A 13,319-nucleotide genomic window follows, 5' to 3' on the forward strand; every position below is an offset into this window, starting at 1 on the left:
GAAAACCTTGAATTCAGATTCAAAATATTCACTATGATGTTCTCTCACAGTCGTCAAGTTTCATTACCTTGTCATGGACAATTTCTCTACATCTTGTCTGTATTGCTCTGGACTTCCATGGAGCACACATTTAAAATGCTACAGGCTTGGCATAGGAAGGATCTTTCTTTTGGCTGCTAGCTGATGGCTAGGAACATAATTCTTTCCCTTTTTGAAAATCAGCAGGGCTTGGCCCAGAATATTTGGCTTGCAAGACTTGGATAAAGTTGGTTAAGCCCTCATGTAAGCTGAGGGCCATTGCATTGCAACACAGTTTTGCAGCAGGTATTTGCCCATCTCCTGCTCTGGAGCCCCATATCAAGAGGAGGCCACCTGAGGCTGTGGGTGCATGGGCAACCGGGTCTTGGTTTCACTGCCATGGCCAGCCCCATGCTGTAGGCCCGAGAAACAGTGTGTCCTTGATGCTGACAGGATAACAACATTGGGGTTCTCTCACCCGTGTTTTAATTTCCCATAGCAGTAGCTGAGCAGAGCATCAAGGATGAGGAGCCAGCAGGATCGCAGGGAGAAACAGTCAAGGGGAGCTTGGAGAAAAGACCACCCACGTAAGTCTCCCATGTGAGGCTTGAGAGATAGGCTGATCCAAAAAACTTTTCTAAGGGGCATTTGCTTTTTTAGCAAGAACCGCTGCAGGGCAGCAGTCAGCAGAGTGATGGCTACATCTTGTCCCATGTGCTATGAAAAAGGAGGAGGGGGTGGTGATGAGTCCCTGAACAGGGGGAACAGGCTGTTCCTGGAGAGCTGGCCCAGAAACGGCAAAAAGAACAAACTCAGGCGATGGGAAGGAAGGGGTTCAGAAGAGGTCGGAGCCAGCTCTCAAGCCAGCCTGGGCTTTGCACAACAAACATTATTCCAGACACGTTTGAAGCTCAGATCCTGTTCTAATACACAACAGAAAGCCCCAAAAAGTATCTGTACCTTCCCCCCTGTCCCCAACAAAAGCTGACACATTGCAAATGGGGAAGAAAGAAAAAAAGAAAGAGACCACTAGATTTGCCCTTGGCTTTTACAAGGCTTTGGGGACAAAACCATTGCTTTCAAATTAAATACAATGGAAACTATAAGTGGGGAAACTAGAACACCTCCTGGCACAAATTCATGAAGAAAAAAGGAGTGAAGTTATTAGTATAGGAAAATAATGTATTGTGCTGGAGAATGAATCCTCCTGCCCTTGAAGTCAGTGGAAACAGAACTGAAATTCAGGGCTTTGGTAAAAAAGATGCCAGAGAATGAACCTAAAATAACTGGCGTAAGCAGTAAATGTGAAGGCTGATATACTCGGAGGTATCAGCTCTCTGGATGGGAATGCACACACAGCGCTTGCAAGGGCAAGCAGACCATGTCACGGTCTGCTTCTAGGAAGCATTGCTCGTGGTGGAAAGCAGCACCTTTCACAGGGAGGAAATTATTGAATAACCCTGTTTCAATCTGGAGCCCAAGTGACTGTCCCAAAGGCAGACAGGATGTCTGTGGCACAGCCAAAAATAACAGTTAGATTTCTTGTTCCTACATTGTAACCATACCACGATCCCTCCTCCTACACACAGCTAATAAACTAAGTTGTTTAGTTCTTACTGGATGCAAAAAAAGAAACCGTTCCACGGAGCAGACTCTCAGATGCTGTCAGTTCAGCAAAGTCAATTGCTTAGTGTTTTATCTTTCAACCATCACATGAACCTGATGCCTGCAAAAGGGTAAGACTCTTTCACCTCTCCAACACCTTCAAATTCAACAAATCAGTGGTGATCAGCAATTTATAACTTGATGCATCTGTGCAAAGTGATGAAATGTGTCCTTCACACATGATTCACTCTTGCTTGCATGCAGCTATGATACCTGCTGGGGCCCAGGTCTAAACCAATCAGGTGACAAATTTCTCATTTCTGATTTTGAGATCTACTGACACCACGAATGGCATAAAATAATAATAAAAAAAAAAACCAAGACTCCTTGCTCAGGCCAGGATATTGCTGCAGCTCCACCACAACCCACTGACACGGGGAGTCCTGCACCCAGGCCCTGAGAGCTTTGGCAGGTCACAAGGGGAAAGATGCTTAGACTTCATGCCCATCATCACCCACATGCCTCCCAAAAAACACACCACGCAAATGCTGCCACGTCCCCATCCTAAACAACTCCAAACTGGAAAGTGGCAACATCTCAGCCCTTAAACAGTTAACGCTGCCGCTTTCATACATAGAGGAGGACATCAGCTAAGTGTTTTGTCTCCAGGAGGATAAAGATGAATTTCTAATTATATGGCTGCTGACATTTTTGCTTATCTCTGAATAACTGGTGTTGGCTGCCTGTAGCCCACAGCAAGCAGCAGGAGCGGGAGCTGTGCGCGGAGCCTACACGCAGGTACGGGTTTGGTCTCCGAAATCCCCGACGCGCGAGGGCAGTGTTGGTGCACAAATGACAAGGCTGTGGTGCTCCCCAGCAGCCCTGCACAGCACCCTGCTTCTGCCAAGCATCCCCCCTGGGCCAAGGCTGCTCCACAGACACCATTTGTGCCAGAAAAACCACATTTGGGAAGCGTAGGGGAGGGAGGTATTAAGCCAAAATATTTATATGCCACTGTAGAGGTAGTTTTTCTGAGAAAGCTTCCCCTTTATTTTACAGGGTGAACAATAAAACCAGGATCAACACCTTTACGGTCATATAGTCACATGGGAATGAGACAAATGCAATTCTTTAATTATTCCTCTATAAAATGGTACAATCATCGAGGATGCAGAGTTTTTAAAGGGATCTCAACTATGCTGCCATAATATCCATTTATTCCTCTAATAAAATACTCCAGCCTCCCAGATGATACTCGGGAAAACATATTAGTATTGCTGGGGGTGGGGGGCGAACAGTCAAAACCAGTCAAAAATAGTCACAAACATCTCCTCGAGTGCAAACAGACTACCGATACAATATGTATGGAATAACTGACACAAAACATAAAAATATAGGGTGGATGTGGGTATATGCATACATGTATTATATATATGTATATGTAAATCACAGAGAATTAAGCATATCAACTATAAGAAGCAGAAGCTTCTTATCTGAGCCTGAAACCAGGCACATAATGCATCGTTCCATCGCAAACTGAGGAGCTCACCCACACCCGGGCAGCTTTGGCGGGTCAGGAATTCACCAGCGTTCACGAGCACAATCATACCTCCTCTTTGGGGAACCCCAGTGCACTGGGGAAGCTAAGCACAGGTTTTGATGCAATATCTGGAAAAATAAGTCAAGTGAACCCCAGAAATCCACTACCTCATAGACATCAGCTTGCAGCTTCTCTGACCCTTATGTATTTTTAAATGTAATTTTAAAAATGTACACTTGACACTCTATTGAAACAGTGAAAAATAATAGTGAATGATTTCCATAAACGAACTGCAGTGTTAAATAGCAGGGATGTCATTGTATATTTAACTACAGTTATTGCAATACTTAGGGTCAAATGTAGAAGAAAAAAAGAAAGAAGCCAACTGAATTTGCCCTCATTCTCTTACATCAATGTATATCAGCCCACACACAGATGCTGTGGGTATGACCTAGTCCTTCAAGACCAAGATCCAGCAGGAAATATTGCTGGCAGTGCTTATAAATAAATCACCTGTTGAATGGCCAAACTAGTTAATGGAACCTGGATATTTTCCTAATTATTTTTCCACCCTTTTTTTCTCATAAAAATGTAACCAAAGAGTTTTATAGTGTAATCCACTAGCAGATTCTCAGCACTGGCTGCAGTTTTTGTGGTTTGGTCCTTCCTTGCAAAACAGCTAAAATGACCCAGCTGTTACTCTAAAACCAGGGAATTAGTAGCCTGTGGGCAGCCAAGTACATGTGCCAGCCATTCGGAGGAGCACTTAATTTCCCCCATATGGGTTTCAATGTCTCTGCCTTCTTATCAGCCCAGATACAGAAGGTTCTCTTTGTCACAGCAGATATAAGCTGGTGATCATAAATGTGAGCTATAGCCTGCTTGGTCATCAGACACATCCAGGAATATTTTGGTGGACTTCAAAACCCAGAAAAGAGGATCCACAAGTCCAAAAAACACAGATGCAGAGTGACCTCTTGCACCACAAATAGGAGAATGCCAAGGACACCATTTATCAGGCATGGCAGTGACAATGACACAAGTGTTTAGAGCCCAGTCAGGAGATGCTTTAAGATAGCGATGGCATTTTGGGGGGAAGTTACCAGTCTCTCTGCAGAGCCCTGGTACATTAGTTGTCTGCCCAGTGCAAGAAGGCTGGCCGCTTCATGGAGTAAAACAAATTCACCAGGGTCACTGCTTCAGGTGATTAGTGTTGTCCCCAAAAGGCACCGAACTGGATTTCAGCAAAGCCATGCTCCCTTCTTTTCTCTATAATCTTAATTTCACAGGCCAAGCATACATATATGGATATAAGGAAACTTCAGCAAGAGAAAGAAACAATCCCCCACTCATCTTGCTGTCTCTTGTTGCTCAAAAAGCTTCAGTAAGAAAACACCAAAAATGAAAGCAGGATGGTAGTCTGGAAAGCTGGTAGAGCATGGAAAGAAATTGAAACTTTCAAACCACTCAAAAATTAAAGTTTGAGATGCATTCATAAATTCTATAAAGGGGAAAGTGACACTGTGCACATGTTGCTGCCTTCTGGAAAAAAAAAAAAAAAAAATCCCTGAGTCATCCAGAGCAATTTTGGTCAAAGTTGTTAAGTCTATGTGGGTTGCACTGTTCCCGGTGGCACAGAGTTTTGTGTCAGGTATTGTACAGAATTACAAAGTTGCTTACTACTATTGACTTTACTGTGTTCTTTCCATTATATACAGATACTACATATAGTAGTTCCATGTTTCTAAATCTAATGTAGCTACTAACTCAGTCAAGCCAGACAGTTGCGTGCTAGAAACGTAATAATAAAACCAATGTTTCATATCCACCTGGAAGCTTTACACTGGAGATGATTTTAGTATGCTAGGAAGGTAAAGGACAGGTTCACCTGAAGTAGGAGGAGTTTATTTCAGCTCTAAGAAAAAGGTATAGAAGCAGCCAAAGCATTACAGTTATTGTGAGTTCTGTTCATCTGAGTGTCAATGAAATACTGGACCAAGTGACCTTGCTATGCTGCCCCATCACCAAGTACGAGACATTTTTTCTTATAACTCCTTCCGAATCTGCAAGGCAAGCTCTTAGGAGAAAGTCCTTTTGCAGGGCTGGAATTGCTCCATGACAGCAAAACCCTAACTGCGCACATGTCCAGCAAAATCAGGATCCACGTGACTCACAACCCTCCATGGATGATGCGTGAGCCCACAGTTATTTCTGCAAATACCTCTCAGGTTTCCCTTTGGGCTCATTGCACGCCATCCTGGAGTTCATGAAACTTGGCCTTACAACTTGTTCATCTCTTATTTGCTTTATAGGTTAAGTAGAATGACAGACTCAGACTAATAAAACAGAAGAACAACGTGGGAGCTATTGAGAAAAAGAAGAAGAACACAGAGATGACCACACAGTCCTGGAATGCATTACCAACCCAAGTATTAGAAATTCATTATTTAAGTTGTGCTGCAAAGCTTAGCTTAAGTGTTATCTTCTTCCACAGCTATTTCAGCCCAAAGGCTCTCCTTTCCTTCCCCATCCACAAGAAGAACTACTTGTAGAGCAGAGCCAGCTGTTGGCACAGAGGTAAAAATGCCTTTTCTCCCTTCTACTTTCCAACACCTAGCCCAGATGCAAGGATTACAAGTCAAAGCCCAGCAGCAGCCTATTAGAAGGCACAAAGGATTAAGAGGACTCCAGAAGCCTCACCCAGGATGCCAGAATAAGCAGCAGCCAAGAGGGAAACACAAAAGGTTTCAGTATGGATGCAATAAATAACAGAGGCACTAGTGGAGGTATCTCCCAGAGCTGGGAGACCACCAGGATGGAGGAGAACCAGTGATCCTCACCCACAGCTAGGAAACCCAAAGCAGCACTGGAGAACATCTGCACAGAGCTGCTAAAGCAGCAGAGGCAGAGGCCCTTAACCCAGGAACACATCTGTAAAGATAAAGCCAACCTGCAGCAATGGGAGGCTGAAGGTAACTCATCTCAGGGTGCAGCAAACCCCGGGTGGGACAAAACTTGGAAGAAGGATTGATGGGAAAATTGGGTGCTGTACACCCAGTCCAAGAAACTGGGTCTGAATTTTGGTGAACATCAGAACACAAAAAGAAAACAAATGGGTACACTTTGTTTGGGCCCATCACTGACAAGCTGACAGCTGTCAGTCAAAGTTTCTATTTAATAGAAACAGAAAATCTTACTTTTAACATAAGCACCCTAGGAATGAAGATGGTTGAACTATATTACAAGAAAGCAAAGGGGGAATCGGGAGGAACATCTTAATCCAGGGTGCCTACCTGCACCTCCTGGTGACAAACTTCAATCTGAAAGAGTGAGCAAACCTTACCCTGCTTTCTGGTCCACAACATGAGACACTGTCAGACTGGATACTCAAATGCATCTTCAGCTGAAGCTGTGGGCGTTCAGCTTTTGCCAGGCCACAGCTGACAATGTTCACATACGTGATACTATTTCTTTTTTTTTTTAAACAGCTTCATTTCCACTCATGCTAAGAGCCAGGGCTGTCCAGACAGGAATGCTCAAGACCCCTCTGGGACACTGAGGCCATCCAAAAAGAGCAGTTCTCAGTAAGCTGAGCACTGGAAAGAAGCTAAAGCAACTCTTAACATCCCAACGTGGGAGCCCAGAGCTTCTGAAGAAAAAATCAAATGTCTCATGTGGGTGTGGAGGACTTCTGAAATTTTTGACCAGTGCCTTTTCCTAGCACCTGGGAAAGGCAGGAGAAGCTAAACATGCACAACTCTTTCACAGGACAAACAGCCAGCAGAATCATGTAACCCTTATGCTTTTGCTAAACCCACAGCTATCATTTTTAACTAATGCCTTTCCCCGAGAAGCCCCACCAGCGGAGCACTCGCACTGCTGCAGTGTGAAATGGGGACAGGACCTGCCCGAGGGGACACAAACAGGCAGTGGCACAACTGCGAGGGGGGTCAGGAAGCCAATTCCTGTCCCCAGCTCTGTCTTGGTTAATGCTGGCAGAGACTGTTGCACGCTGGCAGCTGATGGCTATCAAAGCAAATTCAGACACTGATAGGAGAAGTTATGAAGAAAATGCATAAAAGCCTGCTGCTCTCAGCAAAAACTCTGTGTGTGTATGTGTTTGTGTATCTGGGAGGCATCTTCGCTTCATCAGACACAGACTTGCGTCTGAACCTCTGATCCGTCCGAAGCACATTCAGTGCTACCTTCAAGATGTTGCCTTGGCAATGATTTCATTCTGCAAGTGGATTTGTGAGGGGGACTGCCAAATAAAAGACCAGCTTTGGGAAAGCCCCACATATGGTGCAGCCATACCCATGGGGATTATGTCTACCAGCTTCGAGCCACAAGATACTCATTTACTTAGATGAATCTTCAGCTGCTATAACCAGAGTAATTTTAATTGACATCTACAATTTATGGAAGTGTAGGGTAGGAGCCCCTCCAAAGAGAAGTGTATCGACCCTGTCTCTGGTAACTAGATGGTGTCAAGCAACAGGGCATGGTGGGAAGGTTAGAGGGTCAAGACACATCAACTTTGAACCTATGCTGCCTAAGATTATCTATGCATCATTATCCATGTTGCAAGCCTGTAGCCTTCCGTTACGAAGCACTCAATAAAAACCTCAGTTCACCTCCCCTGGAGAGCCACAGGATTTTTGCAGGCAAAAATAAAGGCATCTGGAACTTTTAGCATTAGACTATATATGAGCTGCTAGCAAAACAAATAGATAAATGAATAAATCAATCTGTAGCCTTTTCTCTCTTTTTTTTTTTTTCTTTTTTTTTTTGGTTCAAGTTTGGTCAGAATGTGGTTTCGCCTGGAAGAGCCCAAAGAAATGTAATAATTTTTTCCTCCCACCAAATCCAAACATTTTACAAATTAAATTTTTGGCCTCACATCTGTGCCAATAAATCTTATAAAAAGGAGAAGGAAAAACTGCACATTACAGTTCTCAAACCACTTTCCACACAGCCTGAGGCAGCCCTGAACTTGGGTCATTATCAGTGACTATCTAGTGAAATCAATGCTCACAAAGGAGATGGTGCCTACATAAAACTGTCTTTAAACATCTCTCTGCTTCCTTCCTCCCCCTAAAGCCAAGGGAGGCTGTCACTGCCATCATATCAAATAAAAGTGTCAATATCTGCCTACTAGTTGATGCTATTTGCTCTTTGACCTGTTGCTTACCAGCACCATTAAAGGAAAAGTCTGCAGGTTTGCATTCACCTCTTATGCACACACCACCCATTCCTCCACTTCAAATGTTTTAGAAGCCTCCAATTCTGTTCTTCTTCCTATATAATCTCCTTTACTAATTTTCTACAAAGTGCAGAATTGCTTTTCTAATCATCACCCTGGTTTGGGACATTTTTGAACAAATCAGGACTAGAGGCTGAAGATCCTGGCTCTGATTCCTCGATGTGCAGCACTGAAAGGGGCCAACGCATCCAGCCTTAAAGTCCTCGCTGCAGAAATGACTCAGGCACCAAGGAATCTCAGCCTAGTTGACGGGACTTGGGCTCCCATGGTCTCTGCCCTTATATCTATGAAAAAAAAATTTAAGAAATGTTTGAAAACTTATGCCTGAAATTCCAACTATGCGCAGCTATTTTTCTCTTTGCAAGCCCACCACCTGTGCAGTTATGCCCCAATACAAAACCTTGTTGATAAAAGTGTTTAAGAACTCAGTAACTGCCTGTAGCTTAATACAGTACTGGGGAGGGGGACACTCCTGCAGAACCTGATAGCTGCCTTCTGAAATGCCCTTTGAGACCTGCCTGACCTTCCCATATTAACTCTTTTGTCTTTCTTCCTGGAACAAGTATATACATTCCAGTATATTCCAGATAGTCAATCCTCCTCTTTCCCAGTGGAGTATCTTTTTCTGTCCATATTTCTTCATATATGTGAAGAGTGACAAGTCCCCAGGGTGACCACAGGGCTTTGCCTGTGCACAGTGACCTGCCTGATGCTACCACTCCATGGATGCCCCTGCAGTGTTGGAAAGATCTTTATTACTGTTGTGATGATGTCACCAAAGATACAACACAATAGACAATGAGGTGGGGTGATGTCAGTGGTTTATCAGCACTTATCTGTTATGAGTCACCGTGTGACTTAGCTGAGATATCTCTCATGAGCAGGGTAGCCATGCCAGCTAAGTAGTCACAATATCCCATACCATTTGCAATATCACTTGCTCCTTCAGACATCCTTCCCTTAAGCAGACCAAACTAAGCCTGCTCTTCTCCCAAAAGTCCCTTGAGTATTACATAGACCTCCCAGTTGCTCTCCCCAGCCCCTCTCATCCCTCCACGCTATACACTCTTTTCATCCCCGTTCCCCCACTCCCTTATGTACGCCAGACAGAAATCTGCCCTTCGTCAGCCTACCAACCCACCATCACATCCCAGTTCAGGCATGGAGAAGACCCACAGAAAGCCAGTTCATTACTGGGAAGAAATCATCCCTACTCAATGTTTGTAAGCACAACCTTCTAAGGTCCAACTCCGCGGGTGTGTTCAGGAGGTGACAGTGCCCCTGGGATGCTCCATAGAGACACAGCTTCACCTGCGCCGTTCAATGGAGAGCTTGAACTGAAACAGTCGAGACCCACGACTCTTTTTAGGCTATTTTTGATACTGTTTCAAACTCTTTTTTAGACAATCTTTAGACCAAACTTGCTGCCAGCAATATTTGGATTGCACTCCCTTACTCACCCCCACAGCAGGCGCGTGTGTCTGCATGCACTCACACGTACTTTCATGCTACAGCAGCTTTTTTAACAAACATCTTTGATATCAAGGAAACCCAGAACAACCACTGTAAAATTTACAAGGCTCACACAGATCTCCTCTAGTAACGCTGTTTGGGGGTGACCCCTCCCTCTACGTGACTTTTTACTTGCTCCACTAAAATCAACTGAGGTCAGAATCAACTTACCTCAGAGAGCCCAAGAGGTACATTTTGTTTGTTTGTTGTTAGTTTTGTGTTTTGAGTTGTATTTTTTTTTTCTAGGAGAGGCGCCATTATCAGTCCATCTCCACACTCACGCAGGACTTATCGCTTTGCCATCTGCTTTCACACAGGTGCGTCTGGTGTACCACACCACGCGTGCTACTTTCTTGCTTTAAAGCCCGGCTTTATCTCACTACACACAAGCCAACCCCTGATGCCAGCAGCCCTGCAGAGCAAAATCCCCCCTGTGCAAAGCAGTTGATGTTACCCCCCTCCGAGCAGAAGCGATGCTCAGAGACACCTTCACACGTGTCTGGCTCAGGGAACGCCACAGCCCGAGCGGATCCCTAAGATCCACCCTCTGCATCTCTCTTTCGGGGTCCCCTGGGCTCCCCGAGCCCAGCGTTGCTCCTGGGATGGGGATGAGGAGGAGGGACATCGCAGGTCCCGAGGCGGCCGCTCAGTCGCTCTCCCGCCGGGGACAGGCGCTCCCCGCACCTACCGCCTCCCCGCCGTGGTGGGCACCTTCCTAACCCCAACAGCTCCCAACAACCAGCTCTCTCCCACGCGGATTTTACACACGCCGCAAGCCCGCACCGGGGAAGGAAAAGCAAAACGCAAACACGTTCTGCAATGAGCGGCTTTCCCATGCAAGTTTTCCCAAAGAGGAAGGGAAGGAAAGCAGCTACTGCCTGCGTGGATCGGGCAGCTACAGAGATGGGGAGAGGGGGAAACAAACCCTCCTCCCCTGCCGGCCCCGGGGCAGCCCCGGCAGCGGCACACCTGCGGGAGCGGCCGGCGGCGCCCGGCTCCGCTCCCGGCTCCGCTCCCGCTCCCGGTCCCGCTCCCGGCTCCGCTCCCGGTCCTGCTCCCTGCTATGGCACGGCACGGCTCCGGCCCCGTTCCCGCACCGGTACCGGCACCGGCACTGCTTCTGTCCCAGCTCCCTTTGGGCACCGCCCGGGGACCTGCCCTTTCCCCTCCAACCCGCTCCCTTAACAGCCTCACCCTGGCTGCTTCGGGCAGGAATGGGTGATCTTTTCCTCCTTCTTTTGCTGCGCAATACAAATAGGAGCAATAAAAGGAAAAGAAAGAAAAAAAAAAAGGGAAAAAAACCACCCCACACTACAGTTTTCTGTGCAGATCCACCTGGATGCTGAGCAGAAGTGCACTCAACTCAGAGACACTTCTGCACTCTTCCCTTTTCCTTCTTTCCTTTCCTTTCCTTTCCTTTCCTTTCCTTTCCTTTCCTTTCCTTTCCTTTCCTTTCCTTTCCTTTCCTTTCCTTTCCTTTCCTTTCCTTTCCTTTCCTTTCCTTTCCTTTCCTTTCCTTTCCTTTCCTTTCCTTTCCTTTCCTTTCCTTTCCTTTCCTTTCCTTTCCTTTCCTTTCCTTTCCTTTCCTTTCCTTTCCTTTCCTTTCCTTTCCTTTCCTTTCCTTTCCTTTCCTTTCCTTTCCTTTCCTTTCCTTTCCTTTCCTTTCCTTTCCTTTCCTTTCCTTCTTCCCTTCCCTTCCCTTCCCTCCCCTTTCCTCGACAGCTCACCTTTCCCTCCCCACTCTCACATCTCCCACCTCCCCAAAGCTCACCAGTGCCCACCTTCCCACATACCGCACTCAGCTCTCCCAGCCCACCGTGCATTAAAACCAAGTGTATTTGCAGAAGACGAGTCTCTCCTGCAGTTTCCAAACTCACCTGCAAAATGCTGCTTGTTGCTAGAATCCAGGGCAAAAGCCACCTCATCCCTGGAAGCCGGGATTAAATACATTGATTGAACCCAGATTTAGAGCCGTTTTGAACAAAAACACCACTTTGGGGAATGCAGAGCAATCCTGAACTGGCAACCTAGCCTAGGCACTCTGCCTTTTTCTCTTGGCTCTTTGGGGATTTTATTAAAGACAGATCTGACGTCAGGGTGAAGGACAAGCCCTGCATTTTTCCTCTGGAGAAACTTTTCCTGCCTTCACTTCTTCATTTTTGTGTGTGGTGTTGTCCCACCTCCTGCATTTCAGTGTATCGCCGTTAGCCAAAGGGCTCTTAAAGGGAAAGCTGCAGCGCCGTGGTCCATCGCACTGCGATTTTAGCTCTGCGCCGAAACGCTCAAAGCTTACCCCTCGTGTTGCTCATGGCATTCAGACTCTTGCAACTTAGCTAGTACGGCAAGAAATGTTTGATCTGGCTTTACTGGTTATGATTAATGACCTGACATGTATACGAATATGCACAGATGTTTAATTTATTTAATCTTTTAAAAAGAGTGGCTTCATTTGAAGTGCAGAAGGATGTTTGTCCCGTAAGTGCACCCCGCGGGAGGCAGTCTGCCGGCTCCCTTGGGACCCACGCTCTTTACAAAGCAGCCCACATGGGAAATGAAAGGAAGGCACACTATCCCCTGCCATGCTTCGCATCCCTTCCGTGATTTTAGTGGAGTGTATCAGAGTATGCGTCAGCTCCTGGGCCCAGTTATATTTCTATCCTGGGCAAAACAAATATTGCCCAAGTACAAGGGAGTGCAAACCCCACCCTGAACAGAGATAAACTCTCTGATCACCTATATTCCTGTTAACGTATACCCTGATTTTAGCCGGGTCATCTCTGATGTGTTTTTCTCCTTTGACCCAGGCAGAGGCACAGTATTTTCCCTCACCCCTCTAAATCTGAATTTAAAAGAATTTAAAGTCTCTTTCATCTTTAAACTGAAATAGAATACTGCAAGGAAAATGAGTGCTTGCAAAGAGAAGAAAAATCATATTTAATAGCTTTACAGATCTTAAACCCAAGAAAGAGTCGAGACATGGGCTTAAAGAGATGTCAAGGTAAATTTAAAAGTAGGCAAACCTTCCTGCTCGCTATGGCAGGCTGGGCAGTGATGGGTGGGTGAACACTCTGACGGCCAAACTAGAACTGAGATAGTGCCTTAACCTCTGCTCAGCCTTGGCTACCTCCTGTAACTCAGGTGTGCCAGGTGGGGTTGGGGTGAGCCCCCCCCACCCCCCCAGCAGCCATCCCAGCCCTCCAGGGGACCTGGCACCGCGGTGGGGTTTGCTCCCCGGATCCGGCACGGCTGAGCGCTCAAGGCTGCGGCTGTCGGAGGGTGGGGAGGGGAGAGCGAGGAAGCCGTACTCCAGTAACACGTATTCTCGCGGCGACTTCCATCCCTTCGTGCTGTGTGATGTGACATGGGCAGTTTCATGGTTTT

The 13,319-nt window shown here is 46.2% G+C and overlaps 1 protein-coding gene across 1 annotated transcript in view; it reads right to left on the minus strand.

Moving 5' to 3' along the window:
* CCN4 (cellular communication network factor 4) overlaps positions 1-11,968 on the minus strand; it is a 33,607-nt gene extending 21,639 nt beyond the window's left edge. Inside the window, exon 1 of the mRNA XM_075141128.1 lies at positions 11,816-11,968. Coding sequence (XP_074997229.1) covers positions 11,816-11,863 — 48 coding nt within the window. The 5' untranslated portion in view covers positions 11,864-11,968. The remainder of the gene's footprint in view (positions 1-11,815) is intronic.
* Positions 11,969-13,319: the final 1,351 nt, after the last annotated feature.

Source organism: Calonectris borealis, chromosome 2 (genome assembly GCF_964195595.1).
Source record: "Calonectris borealis chromosome 2, bCalBor7.hap1.2, whole genome shotgun sequence".
NCBI lineage: Eukaryota > Metazoa > Chordata > Aves > Procellariiformes > Procellariidae > Calonectris > Calonectris borealis.